Source organism: Malurus melanocephalus, unplaced genomic scaffold (assembly GCF_030028575.1).
Source record: "Malurus melanocephalus ecotype Western Australia unplaced genomic scaffold, MMel_1.1 scaffold_106, whole genome shotgun sequence".
Taxonomy (NCBI): domain Eukaryota; kingdom Metazoa; phylum Chordata; class Aves; order Passeriformes; family Maluridae; genus Malurus; species Malurus melanocephalus.
Window position 1 is genome coordinate 2,079,497 of NW_026623338.1, and position 14,353 is coordinate 2,093,849.

The 14,353-nt window shown below is 37.8% G+C and overlaps 1 protein-coding gene across 4 annotated transcripts in view; it reads left to right on the top strand.

Annotated features, from left to right (window-relative positions):
* The window catches only part of SOX6 (SRY-box transcription factor 6), a 252,853-nt gene that overhangs the window by 223,690 nt on the left and 14,810 nt on the right, over positions 1 to 14,353 (top strand). For all 4 annotated transcript variants that reach the window (XM_057369294.1, XM_057369296.1, XM_057369295.1 and 1 more), the window contains exon 12: positions 2,126 to 2,234. In XM_057369294.1, the coding sequence (XP_057225277.1) occupies positions 2,126 to 2,234 (109 nt within the window). The remainder of the gene's footprint in view (positions 1 to 2,125; positions 2,235 to 14,353) is intronic.

Sequence of the window (14,353 nt, forward strand, 5' to 3'; positions counted from 1 at the left end):
TTTTTTTTTTTTTTTTTTTTTTTTTTTCCTTTTTGTACCGGAATATTTTCTGGTAAAATCAAAGAGAATGAATGGCTAGAAAGATATTCCAAATGTGCATATTGATATGTAGCAGGGTCTGTTGATTTTTACAGCAGAAAGGTATTTCTTCTTTTTCTGAAACACACTTAAAGRCTGTTCTTCCTAGGATACTGCAGGTGCTGTATTAACATCCTTAAGAGAAAGCTTTTAGTGCAAATATTTTGGAAGAGAAAATAAATATGCCAAAAGCTGTTTTCTTAGCACTGATCTTTGTTTTTATCTCAACTGCAAATCAGCCCTTTGCAATGGAACACAGAATCCTTGATAAACTTATTTTTCATTCTCTCTGCCAGTAAGACAGATCCAATCCTGATGATTCAGRTGTATTGTTACATTGCACAACATTTTTTCAGTAAAATATTGGGCCTCTAGTATTGTAGTGCCTTTTTGCAGTCAAATTTCTTTTGTAACTCTTTATCTCCTTGTGAGTTCCTTTGTGTAAGATCCTTCATCAACCACGCTTACAGAAGGAGACTAATGAAGAAATTAACCAAATATAAAATGCGGAGTTATTTTTTCTGACAGCTGGGTMAGAAATGCTTTTAGTGCTTGAAACACCTCAGCTGCACATTGTGGCAAATCCAATGTCAGACTGAGCTTTCTTTTCCACTGCAAATTGAGCAGAGAATAATTTTAAAAATCCATGGTTAAAGGAACTGAAAGCATGAGGAATCAAAACAATTCCTCACTTGTCCTGATGGGGTTTCATGTCTGAAACACCAGGATAATAGAAAATAATCATATTGGACAGCAGAAGTAGTTAGGGGTGGAGCAAATGAGGAGTCAAGGCCATGTTTTGTCCCAAAGAACATTTCCAAGTTTCTACCATCTTTTAGGAAGGAATCTCCCAACGTTTCCTCCTGGTGTCTAGTGAGCACAGCACAGAACTAGGTCATTGAACAATAGACTGAACAGCAGTCAGCACTCTGCTTCTGCATAATGCATTAAGCATAACATGGAGAAACTGTTCGTAGAGCTGAAAGCTGGTATTTCACGTCTGTAAATTCAAGCTGACATGACATTTAATATTGTTTCATAGTAATGAACAACAAGGTTCCATTCATTCACAAGTACAACATAATGCCAAGTTTAATCTGAAGAGGTAACAACAAGGCAAGAGGGAAAACATGCTATGTTCCTTCAAATGAGAACTCTAAATTAATGATAACCACTGAACACTTTGCTACTGATACACAGCACTACAGAGACCACTATTGAGAGACAATATTACACTGCCTTCATAGTGCCCTTGTCCGGCAGCTGAGTGAGGAACTGGGTTAACATATAAAATACCTTTCAGTTTCCACTCTCTGGTTCCAGGTTTCCTATGGAGGTCTCCAGTTCTCAAAACTTTCTGTATTTCTAGGAGGGGGCATTATCTTTACTTTTTTTTCCCCTTTTTTCTCCTCTTAATTTCCCTTTTCACTGAGACACAATTTAAATTTCTAGACAAAATAATATCAGTTCTGTCCTCATATCATCCCTTCTTTCAAATGCTTGTCTTTGAAAACCTCTGCATAAAATTCAATCTTGTGTTTTCACAGAGGTATAAATGCAAACTTGAATCTCGGAGTAGGGAAAAAGTGGGTTTTTTTTTTTTCATTAAAATACCAGTGCATTTTAATACAAATTCTTTTTTCAGCTTCTGAATTTTCATGTTTCCCAAATGTTGATTGTCTTTTTCAGTTTGAGTTATAAAATAAATGGAAAGGCAAAGTGAGCAGCATCGATCAGCACTGTGTGCTGCCAAGAGTGTTTTGTATTTGCATGTACAATCGTTTATGCATTATGGCACTGCAGATCAAAATAATCTCAAAGTTTCTGTATATGTTTCACATTTAAAACTGATTTTCATAAATGCAAACATTCAGAATCTGTAAAAAAAAAAAAAAAAATTGTCCCTGAGCTAAAATTCTAATTAGATGCATTCATTATTTGTTCAGATTTAGAAAATAAGGCATGTATCGATGCATACACATATGCACTGGCATACCACGAGAACTATCCTATATGGAGCATTAAGAGTCCTTCTGTTCTTTTCCAGGAAAGAACAAGGTTTGAAAATTTAGGCCCACAGTTAACAGGGAAACCCAATGAAGATGGAAAAATTGGCCCTGGCGTCATCGATCTCACAAGGCCAGAAGATGCAGAAGGTGAGTTGCAGTTTTGACTGTGGGTTGTTGAACACTGCACCACAGGATGATAAAGCTGAAAYACTGCCAGTGGCATAAGTACTGTTCGTGTTTCATTCCAGGATAACTCTTGGTTGATTTCTGTCTGAATTTGTGAGGTTTCAGTAAGTCCAKAACAAAAAGTGGAGACATGAAAAGGACTGGGTAACCCTTTTRGCCCTTATGAAACACAATTATTTTTTCCCCAAGTAGCTGCCAAAGAAGGGTTTACATTTTATGCTACCAACTAAATTTCAGGAGATATTGAGAAAATTATCTCAGGAAGGAYATATATTCCCCATTTTTTTAGTATTTAGCAGCTTTGAAGAAGGTTAGAGCATTTTGAGAGATCTGCCCATTGTGCACCACATATTCAAGATAGAGCAAGCACAATTCTATTCACAGGCAGCTATCAAACGATAATGGAAAAATACTTCACATTTTCTGTATGAAAAGGTTTTTTTTTCATGGTATAAGCACTCATTTCAGTGAGGGTTTTATATATGTATATCTATATGTTTCAAGCCCCAGGTGGAAATCAGTGTTTATCAGGAGTGAGTTGAGTCTCTGGCAGGATTACCATGCACTCTCTGGAAGGGTGTCCCTGGACCCTCTCTAGCCTATGATACATTAGAAGAGCACACGTACACCTATCGGAACCCTTCCTGTAGGAAGATTAATGTACTATTCAGGTAGAATAYCGTGCAGGGTTTTAGCCCCTCAATTTAATTCTGTTTGAGAATCATTCTTCTCTTTTTAAACCAGGCAAATTCTACTTATAGCTTGGGAAGGTTGAAATACCTATGAATTTTCCACTGACATCCAAACATCTAACAGATCCAAAGTCTGCTTTTTTCCTTGGATCAAAAGAATAGGACCAGTAAACTTTAGGGRGCTATTATGCATGAGCTTCATTTATTCATCCTTAGTTGAATTTGATTGGCCACTGTTGTATAATTTGTAAACAGAAAAATAACGAGCAGAATGTAGGTAAAAAATAACTTTCAGACAGGTATTTGCAGTGATTCTTTTTTTCTAGAAAAATGGAATCAGGAGACACATGCAATTTCCAAAGCACTTTTTGACCAATCAGTTATCATATTTCAAGTTGTGGAACAATACTTTTTATAGTCAGTTTGGGTGAAATGTTGCAAGGCAATACTTCCAGACACACCGTTTTTTGTTTAGATGGCATCAGGCCTCTGACAGCACTGTTAGTTTAGYTTATTTCTTTCAATTCATCCATTCTCTTTAAAGTGTCCTGAATTTAGTATCTTGATACCCCTCGTGGCACTGGCAGCCCTCCTGGTTACTGGATAGTGCAGAGAGGAGCTTTGCCACGTGTAACCCAAGCCACAGTGATGTGTGCCAGTTTGAGTGTGCATGTCTTTCTAGAGCTACTGGGGCACTTTGAGGCATGGGACCTCTCCACATTAGAAATCTGAGTTCATGAATGGATTCAGATTTCCAGAATTTGTTTAGCAGCCAAGAGATATCTCTGGAAAAGAGATGATGGGTACATGGCACTGCTGAGCTGAAAAGAAACATTGGCAGAAGTTCTAAACTGAGCTGCTTATTTGTCCTTCTCGCTGTAGACAAGGTGAATTTAGATATTAGCTGGATGTAAGAAGAAATCCTTCAAAATACAACCCGAGTTTTGCCCTTTATATTTGGCAAGCTGGTTGAGAGATGACACTACGAGCCTAAATTAATTTATAGTGGAAGTCCATTGAAAAGAGTGCAGCTGAAATATCAGCAGTTAAACTGTGGTCTCTGATATACTGCATTATGTTACACACTCTGTCCAGCTTCTCATTGCCATAAAACTATCACAGATCTTTTGTCAATGTCTTTTTGTATGTGTTCCTATTATGTTGTGCTTCCAAACTTCAGCCCTGGGCTACTAAGATGCTTTAGAGCTTGTTCTTTAGAATAATGGAATCATTTGGGTTGGAAAAGACCCTTGGGATCATCAAGGCCAATCCAGCACTGCCAAGTGCACCACTAATCCGTGTCCCAAGTGCCACATCTGCATCTTTTGAATACCTTTAGGGATGGTGGCTCAGACACTTCTCTGGGCAGCCTGTTCCAGGGCTTGCAACCCTTTCAGTGGAGAAATGATTCCTTATATCAAATCTTAACCTTCCCTGGCACAGCTTGAGGGCTTTTCCTCTTGTCCGGTCAATTCTTCCTTGTGAAAAAAAAAATACTGACTCCCACCTCTTTTCAGCCTCCTCTCATGTTGTTGTAGGGAGTGATAAGGTCCCACCCAAGCCTCCTTTTCTCCAGGCTAAACACCCTCAGCTCCCTCAGCCTCTCCTCATCAGACTTGTGCTCCAGACCTTTCACCAGCTTTGCTTCTCCCCTTTCACCTCCTCTGAGAATGCCTTGTTGCATTTCATTGTGTTGCCACAGTCTCAGCTGATGCCAAAGGTTCCTAATAGGCACAGTCACGTTCTTCACCTTCCTTTCTGTGTTGTCATTTTTACTTAAAATATTTTTTCTTTTTTTTGGTTTTTTTTTTTTAGATTTTTTTTGAATTCAGGTTGCTCTAGGAGTCTTTAGCTAATATTTCTGTGTTTTTATGTGTGCTTTTATACATATTACACAGTCAAACAGGAAATAAAGATTTCTGAAGTGACATATTGATGGTCAACTTTCGATACTCTATCTTGACAGAAATACATCCAGACCTCTGAGGTTCAAGTGCAGTTGTGACAGAGTGAGTGGATGGCTGTTAGGTCTGCCAAGGGGTTACTCTCATCACCAGAATTTTAGGACTTTGGAGTTATGTAATTCATTACAATTAGAGAAGATATTAACAATTTCTAGAGGGTTCTTTTAAAGGGATAGTAGGGGCAGGTGTAAGGGTGGGGCAGCAGTGCACCAGATTTATTTCTTGAGCTAAGGATTCCAAATTTAGTCCCAATGCTGGCCATAAACTGGGGGAAATGCAGTTTGGGTTGTGTTGTGACCCTGCCACTGGTAGAGCAAAAGGGCTGTAGGAGTGCACTCTCTCTCCTGATCTGCCCTACTGCATTTCCATAGGAAACTAAAGTGTGCAGAGACAGTGCATGTCTGCCCATCCCAACAGGCATTTGAGATTGACCAGATCTGGGAAGTGCCCCTGACTCCCGTAGTTTTGACACAACATTGAAGGTTTGTCTAATTTGTTGGAAAACATATCAGCAGACTCCTGTTTTATGGAATGCCTTTGTAACTGTATCTAGCAATGATTTCTCTCTACTCCTTTACATCTTTTCTCTAACATATGGCAGTGATCTGAGTTTGACAGGATCAGAGTCATGTTTTCCTGTAATTTTGGGAGTGCTTGTGGTACTGGCTCATTGATCAGAAGGGGAAGCTACATGTATATTTTTCTGAGTCATGAATTACAAGTATTGAAATTCTTTAAACTTGGAAATTAGACAAATGTGAAATACCATAGAACAATTTTTTTTTAACTCATTGTCCCCTCCCAGTGTGTGAAAACCTTTTTAAGATTAATTAAAGGTAAAGTTTAATTAACTGTAACTAGGTGTACTTTAACATATACAAAATTGTCTTCAAAGTTTGTGTTGCTCATAATGAGCTAACAGTCATCTGAATGGAGGCCTGAAAATCATTAGCAAGAGTTTGGTATTAAATGTGACATAAACCATATTTCTATTACTTATATTAGTCCTTCAGCAGGACTGATCTAACTATATTAAAAATCATGCTCAAACCCTATTTAAAACATTGCCACTGACTGTGCCACCATTGATGAATAATCCACAGCTGTTAAACTTGTATCATTACCTGAAGTCCCACTTGTCATGTCAAAATACAGGATACATTTGTAGTTACCAAAATGCAAAAACATTATTTGAAAGCCTTATAAACATTTGGTGACTAGTACCCAAAATTATAAACAAGAGCCAATTAGAGAACTTAGAAGGATTTTTTTTCCTGAAACATTAACATTTTAAAGGAAACATAATTCTTTGTGTAGGTGGCTTTATAATTTTGAACATTTGAGGTTGTCAGTGCTCAAATATAGCTAACAGGGATGCACACACCAAGTCAGCTTTAGCCGTAGTTAAACTCTCTCTTGAACATGACTGACATACATCTGCTGGCCAGAGTGTGTAGGGTGTAGTCAGGAGACACAGGTAAGCCCTGTGTGAATTTCAGGTCAAAAATCCTGTGTAATGCTAAAGTAAACTAGTATACTAAATACTAAAGTATTTACTTCTTAGTTACTGAGAATATTGGATCATGTGAATATTTTTTTTTTTTTGGTTCAAGTTCTAGAGAAAGATTTTCCTTTCACAGATGCTCACTTTTGGGCGGTAGTGTTGATTCTTTTGAATTGTAAAATGCTTATAGCTCTTTCTGGTTTTGTGGTAGTGATCAAATACTTTAGAAATTTGTAGCAAGTGTGTTGCAATTTTGTTTTCTGGTAGATAGAAATCCCTAAAGTAGACCTAACCTTCCTGTTGACAATTACTGATTTTACCTTAGCTCAGGTTGCAGGGTGGTTTCCTTCAGCAGTCATATTCAGGTATTCAAATTCCATCAAGATCTGATCTTCATTCCTGCCAAAGAACTGGATCTATTAAAATGTAATTTTCTTGATTGGATCCTAGGCTCGGCAAAAATATCTGAATGTTATTGTTTTGCCACTACTTCATAATGTGATTTTGTAAAAGGGAAACAACTTATCTGTGTCCTTCTTTTCCTCAGTGAAAATGAAATACATTGCAAGGCAGAATTAATTTTTAGAAAGCAAATAAAAAGAGATGAAAATGCCTTTTTAGTGCTTAGCATTGAGTTCCATGTTCATTCATGCCGATATTTTAGAAGCAGAATATTAACTATGAGTTAAATATTTGGCCTCATAGTTTGCCATTTGAGATAATGTACAGAAAGAGTTCTGAGTCCTGTTTTGATGTTTTCATTCACATTTTTCATATGCTAGTTTTCTTGTTTCTGTAAACCTTGTGTTTAGTACTTGCTGCTTCTTTCTTTGATACTTTGATGATGCTTGATAGTGCATTTTAAGGATGGCCCTGTCCATCCTTAAGGACATGTTAAGGGTAGGTACCTGTCTGCTAGTTCAGATAGAAACTGGTTTAAATAATGTATTGGGATCTGTCTGTCTACTTTATCTATATCTGAGTATTTATTTGTCCTTTTGTTMGACGAATGAGATTTTTCAATGTCTCCCAGAGGATAACTTCTGCTATGAAACCTAGCTGTCCAGTCAGTCCTTAGAKTKCTCAGCTTGGGATTGGCACCAGCCCATCTCCTTAAATTCACTGATTTAGTGTCTGTGTCCTCCTTAGAGCCTGTGTACCTCCTTGCACTGCTTGCTGTCTCTTACTTCAACTTGTAAATTCCTTGGGTTAAAGATTTTTTTTCTCTATATATCAACCACTGTTTGAGATTACACAGCTTTAAGCCTTATCTGGGTTCCTGATGTCTTTGAGCCATGACCAAGGAAACTAAACTTGCAAGCCTGTTGCAAGCTGGATGACCATTGGCAATTGCCTGGTTCCAATAGCTAGGCCTAGCTTCATCTAGTTAATTCTAGTTCAGTTTTTGRTCTGAACCTGATTTTTGACTGGAATCCACACTTTAAAGGGCACAAGCTTGCCTTATCTTTTAGAAGAACATATTCCAATTTATTAGTAAGCTTCAGAACCCAGTTCAGCAGCATTTCAGATGATGCATTGGTTGTCCAACATACAAAGCCCATGAATAGCCCAAGATTTGCTGCAGTTAACAGTCTGTCTTTTTATGTCCAGGAAATTAGCTCTTCCCAGACTTGAGCTAGCCCTGCTGCAAGAAATGTTGTAGCAAAATGGGATATTGTGCCTATCCAAAAGCAAGGGAAATTAAATGGCAGAGAAASAAAGAAATGGTGTTAGGTATCAACACAGATTTAACCAGTTGCCAGAAGATGGTAAAAAGAGAGTAGTTATAATCGCATCAGCAGCAGTGAATGTGGAATCATGTGGAGGACAGGAATGAGTTAAGTGAGGAAAGACAGGGAGTCTGCAATGTGGAAGGAACGTGGAAGAAAATTGAGCTACAAGGAGAGCACAAGTCTGACCTGTAAGGCTGAGGAGAAAATGCCACCCATTTCTGTCCATCTGTCAAAGTGTCATTTTCTCCCTCCCTGGCAAGAGAGCAGACATCATGACCAGGGCCTGGGTTTGCACATCTATTGGATGTATAATTAAAGGGACACCTCTACCAACTGCTCAAGCCTCAACAACCTCATAAATGCCCAATAACAAATAATTGCTTTTACAAAAAGGTGAGGGTTCCTTCTTCCAAAAAAGTTGGCTTTGGRCAGCTGAAGAAGCAGGTGAAAGGGAACCATGCATTTGCAGGCAGATCAACCTTGGCAGGCTGCCAACACCATCCCAAGCCGTGAGGTAACTTGTTTAACACCCTCCTGTGCAGAGGTGTAAACAGCAGGTAGCACAGGCAGGGGAAAGCATCACCTACTTTTGTGACAGTACCTCATAAACACCGCAGGAAAGAATTCCTCTCCATGCCAGTATTTGTCGCAYGTAAATATTTGTAATAGTTGCTATGGCAGTTGAGAGGAGAAAGATGAAGCCCAGAAAACAGTTAAAGCTGTCTGAAAACAAAGAAATGTATCCAGAGAGGAAGCTCAAGTACTGGAATTTTTATTGTTCTGAATTCTTGTTATAGGCCTTTGATTGCAAAAACACCCCCCTTCCCCTGAAACAGCAACAAAAAAAAACCCCAAAACCCCAAATCAAAATATTATATCTTTATTATTTAAAGATAATATAACTTATTATCTTAATTAGACCAGATGCTAAAAGGTGACCTTCAATGAATGTAGTTGCCATTTTCAACATCTATGAATCTGGCTGTGCCTGATATTGAGTGAGATACTTAAATTTTCCAGAATAACTCATAACAGGAATCCGGGATAAAGTACTTAGGCACAGTGTTTCAGTTGTGTTGGATGAGATTCAGTGCTTTGGCCCTGGAGTAACTCAACACCTGCAAATGGGACAGGAATAAGATGTCTTTAAGAACCACCCCATCACTTTTCTGGTGGCAGCCACTTTGTGCATCTCTTTGTTGCCAGCACGCCCATAACATTTTAGAGAGGGAACTGAAAAACCTGTGCTGTGAGTGTGTGGACTGATCTTTCCACAGCATTGAAACTTATTCCTCTCAAGACACTAATATTTAACGTATAGTATGCTTCTCATTTTCAGAATAACAAACCTGGATATCTTCCACAACTGCTAGCTTTTGATTTTCAACTGTCTTAGGTAATTTTTTTTCTACTGTTAATATGAAGCTTTCTTGTCTGACGTTTCAAGCTACAGTAATCGATTCTTATAGAATATTTATTTAAAAAAAATTACACTTAGGATTTCTGAAGTTGTACGATCAACCACTCTTACAATGCCCTGAGTTTTACATAGGGGTGCCTATTAGCACAGTTATGACTAAGAGCTTTTCACAATTTCCATTATATAGTAAAACATTATTTTCAGGAATTTAGAAGGCAGCTGTAAAAAGCAACTGCGGGCTGCAGTTTTACACAGAAAATCTTCACCCATGAGAAAATTATTGTCACAAATGCTGAAAGCATCAGTCAGTTTGTGTAGCTATTTTTAGGTGGACTGACTGAAAAATTAAATATAGTAATTCAGTGGTTTAAAACATTTTTTTCACACTCATGCAGCCACCAGGTGTAAACACCCTGTGGTCCTGATTCTCTGAGGGTTTCTTGGTAGTGCCTCAATATCGTAAAAGGAGCTTKAAGCTCCGTAAAATAGCATAAAATTTGCAGGCACAATAGAATGTTCAGTTGATGGAGAAAATCACCACTATATCATGCAGCATGAAGGAGGGAGGAATTTTGCCCTTCCTTAAATCCTCAGGCACAGGGAATGGGGCAGAAATATGAATACACTAAGGAAAGATCATCTATTCTGGCTAAGCATGAATAATTGTTCATTCAAACAATTGCAGATTCAAACAAGCTCTCTTGGTACAAGTGTCTATTTTTCTAAGTCTAAAACACGTACCGTTTTCTCCTTCAGGAACCTCAGTATCTCAGCAATAGAAAAGTGTTTAGGAGTATGTGCCTTTCTTCCATGTAGATATGCAAAGTGTCTAAGCAAGTGCATAGTGAAAAACTTGGTAGCAAGGGGTAAATATTTCCTTATTTTTTACTTTGATTTAATTTCACAGGATCAGTGCTCCGAAGGGTGTGTAGTGTGAGCTTTACAGTGTCTTCACAGATTSTGCATATAATAAATGGTTGTGTTTTCAATTTGGCAGGGGTAGTTTCATGGGAATTTCAAAAAGAATGATTTGTAAATTTTAGTGTAAGCCCCTATTTCRTGGCAAACACTCAATTTTTTATCCAAACATGCCCTTGCCACATTTGTAAAAGCTTCTTCTTGGTTTTGCTCACAAATCCCAAATGCACAGGGGTACCTTTATTTGAAAAATTAGCCTGAAAAGAACTCCTGTTACCATGATGCTTTTGCTTCTCTCTCTTCATGTTATGTTATTTATTAATGAAATTATCAGTTATTGTAATATCAGCACCCCATGTAAAAGGCGAGAAGAAATTACATGTGCATATCCTAGCCCCAAATCCTTGCTACCTAATTGCTGATATGATATGGCAAGTGAAAACAACACTGGATGGAAGGAATTAGTTAGATTGGTAGAAAGAATGATGTTGCATCATTCAGAAAGTGACAAATTATTGAAGTTTKAATGCAGGAAATGGGTCACTAAAGCAGTGACTACAACACTTTTAAAAATATTTTGCTAAGTATTCTTCATTTCATTAATGTCACGTAAATTGAGGGAGATGGTTTTATAAAACACTTTCCCATTGTTAAACATAATTCCTTTTTACAAACTACATTGTATTTAAGCTTTTAAAAATCATTATTTTGTTAAATAATTTGAGAGCAATCAGAGAGCAGTGTTCAGCCACTTTGAACAGTGCATACATCAAATRTGAAGTCAGACTGCCTTCTTTCTCTGTCCTTAATTCCTGTCTGTCATTTCTCCATCTTAAAATGAAGTATTGACTGAATTATGAATGGACCACTATGGCCCTTGTTCAGACAGGATTTTTTCTATGCAAAAAACGTTTAGGGATGACTGAAGACTGCAGAATTGGTCCCTGTGTTTTAAATCAATGTTGTGTTTTCTGGATGTTCTAGGTGACACTCGTGTTGTGAGAAATTTGAAATTATGTGAATARCAGCTCCACTGCCAGTAAAGCTGTTACTTTCATAGAATTTTTTTTTATGTTAAAGAGATTATACATTCTTCTTTGTATTATTTTGACTTTGAATATGATTAATATAGTAACAATAATTGCTTAGCTGGTGGACGAGCTAAATCAAATCCATAGATCTTGTCAGATACCTTACAATAACTATTAGTATTATTTCTCTTGGGTTGGGTTGTTTCATCCATGATTTTCCTTTCTTTGGGCCTCTATTTTCCTCACGAGTATGAAATAAAATATCTAAGGGAAACAACAATAATGTAGATTCTTAGATCTGATGCCTGGCAATCCCTTACTTCTGGCATCATCACTTACGCTGAAAAACTTTCAACTTAAATATGATTCATATTTCTTTTCTATCAATAACATTAATGTCAGAAAGGGGTTGTTAGCATTTAATTAATTATCTCTGAAGGGTCTTGAAGTCTGCAAGTGGCACATGATTGAAAAATATGATGACACTTAAACACCTCCCCAAATTTATAGTAGAGGCTGCTTCTTCGTCCCAATTTCTGTATAAATGCTTCATGGCTCTTCACAGAGTAACTCTGATGCTAGAGCATGTGTGTGACTATGTCAGCCACCGAAAGCTTAAGGCAGGCCTTAAGCACTAATTAATTCCRTTAATATCCCATGTAATTTAAAGCATTTTTCTATTGTTTTAGCTGCATTTTATGCCAAGTTTCCATGAGGGTTAGCTTTGCCATGAATGTGGTCAAGAAAGCTAAACTGTTTGTGTAAGCCATCAAGCAAGTAGCTGCACTTAGCAGTTTTGATTCATTTAAATAGCACAGATTTGGGCATGGCAGGCTGCAGAGCATGGATGTGCTGGCAGTTTATTTAGAATTATTGTTTTGGTATTTATTAGGGCACAGCTAACAATTCAGCTTTAAACCCTGCTGAATGAACYGGTGGAGCTGAGAAGAGTTGCTTTGATTCCACATGCAGCAGATTTTACTCACTCTTAATTTTAGCTTTAGACTTTCAAATGGGGAAAGATGTATRTGCAGGTTGTGAGCGTGGCTGTGAAAACTGGTGCTGTGTTTTAATTGAGATTAAGTACATTTGCTTGCATATGTAAAACAAATGTACTAAAAAAAGTAAACTTGCTGCCACCAAAACCGAAAACAAGGCACTCTGGAAAATATATGCTGATATATAACTGGCTAGAATTTCCTTCATTTTGCAAAGCCACGAGCCACATGCATCAGCTCACCACAAAGTCATTAGGTCTTTTTAAACTCAGATGAAAAACATTAACAAATACCACAAAAGGCTTTAGTATGGCCCCTTTGTTCATTCACATATGGCAGTTTATAACTCCTGCACCACTTGGGTCGTGTRTTTGTTTAAGCTGCCTCCGTCAGGCCGGCCCTGAAAGAACAAAAGACATCTTGAGCGATCCCAAGCAGGAAATGGGCTAATCTAAACATGGCTTGTGACACTATAAGTAGAATAGAAAGGGGAGGGATTGATTAGTCATTAATGTCCAATTGACTCCATATGGATGTTGCAATAATAAGGCCTTTTTCAGTGCAGTAGCAGAGTTATTGAATTAGAGGTTTATGTTTCCTCAGAGCTGACCTTAGGGAATTCCCGGTTGGTTCTTCTTGTTGATGTTTTAAAGAGAATGGAGTCTCTTAACAGGAAAAAGAGAAATCTTATCATGACCAAGTGCTGCTTGGATGTAGCTAACCTGTGYACAATGTATTCCCAACTCTTAGTATTTACTTAGCACATTTCAGAACCCTTGCAGGGGGAAAATTTTAGAGGCCATTTAAATATTCCAGTATTTCATGAATTGCTTGTGGCTTTCTCAGTTTTTCTTCCCATTCATTCACTGACACGCGGGCTGTGAGAAATGTTCAATGCTCAAATTGCAGCTGAATAATATTTGTTTAGCATTTGGAATAAAAGCAGCTTGAAAAACAGAACATTTGTGTCACCCCTGCTCCAAATTCCTAGCCATGTTTCCAAGTGGGTATTTTGCTAGTGATGACAAGACATGCCAGAAAAGACAACAGTTTGTGGGGTACCCATTTATGTCACCTCTCTTGCTGATAATAAAGAATAAGAAAATCTGAATGTTGTTGAAGATGAAGAAGTAAGAGGCAGGCAAGGGGCAGAAGAGATAAATGTTACTCTGTATGTGCTACATGTCACTTAGATTGCAGTGAAGTAGTAGCAGTAATTTTTGGGGCTTCCTCTAAAATTGATAACCCAAAATATTAAATGGCTACTCTTGTGTTTTAAGCAAAGTTCCTCTTTTCTTTCTGTTCTTTCCACATTTGTCCTTTTCTATTTGATTTTAAATACTGCTATATTTTTCACAGAGGCTGCCTTTGTCTGTGCACAGGTTAGGAGCAGCACAGGGGACCGCCCAGCCGGTTTTTCATGCTCCCTTTTTTTTAGGGCATGTCCATGTTTATGAGTAACTTATCTCTTGCAGTAAAAGAGTGACTCCTGTTCATATGTTTAATGGGTTCTGGTCTCTGCAGTGCTAGCTGTATTACCACAGACAGGGCCAGATATTTTGGAGGTCACAATCTTCTCCAAACTAAGCAAATATGTCGCCTCAGCTTAATGAATAACTGAGGATAGGAGCTTTTCTCCTGCCCAGTCATTTTCATACCAGGAACCTGGAAAGATTGTCTTTATTTCTGTGTGTCCTATCTCAGTSTGTGTCCATGGAAGTTGATCTGCAGTACATTCTCTAGATTAACCAGATTCATTATCTGAGGGATATCAGGGGAAATGTATCACTTCAAACATGGATCAATGGCCATAGTGTGAA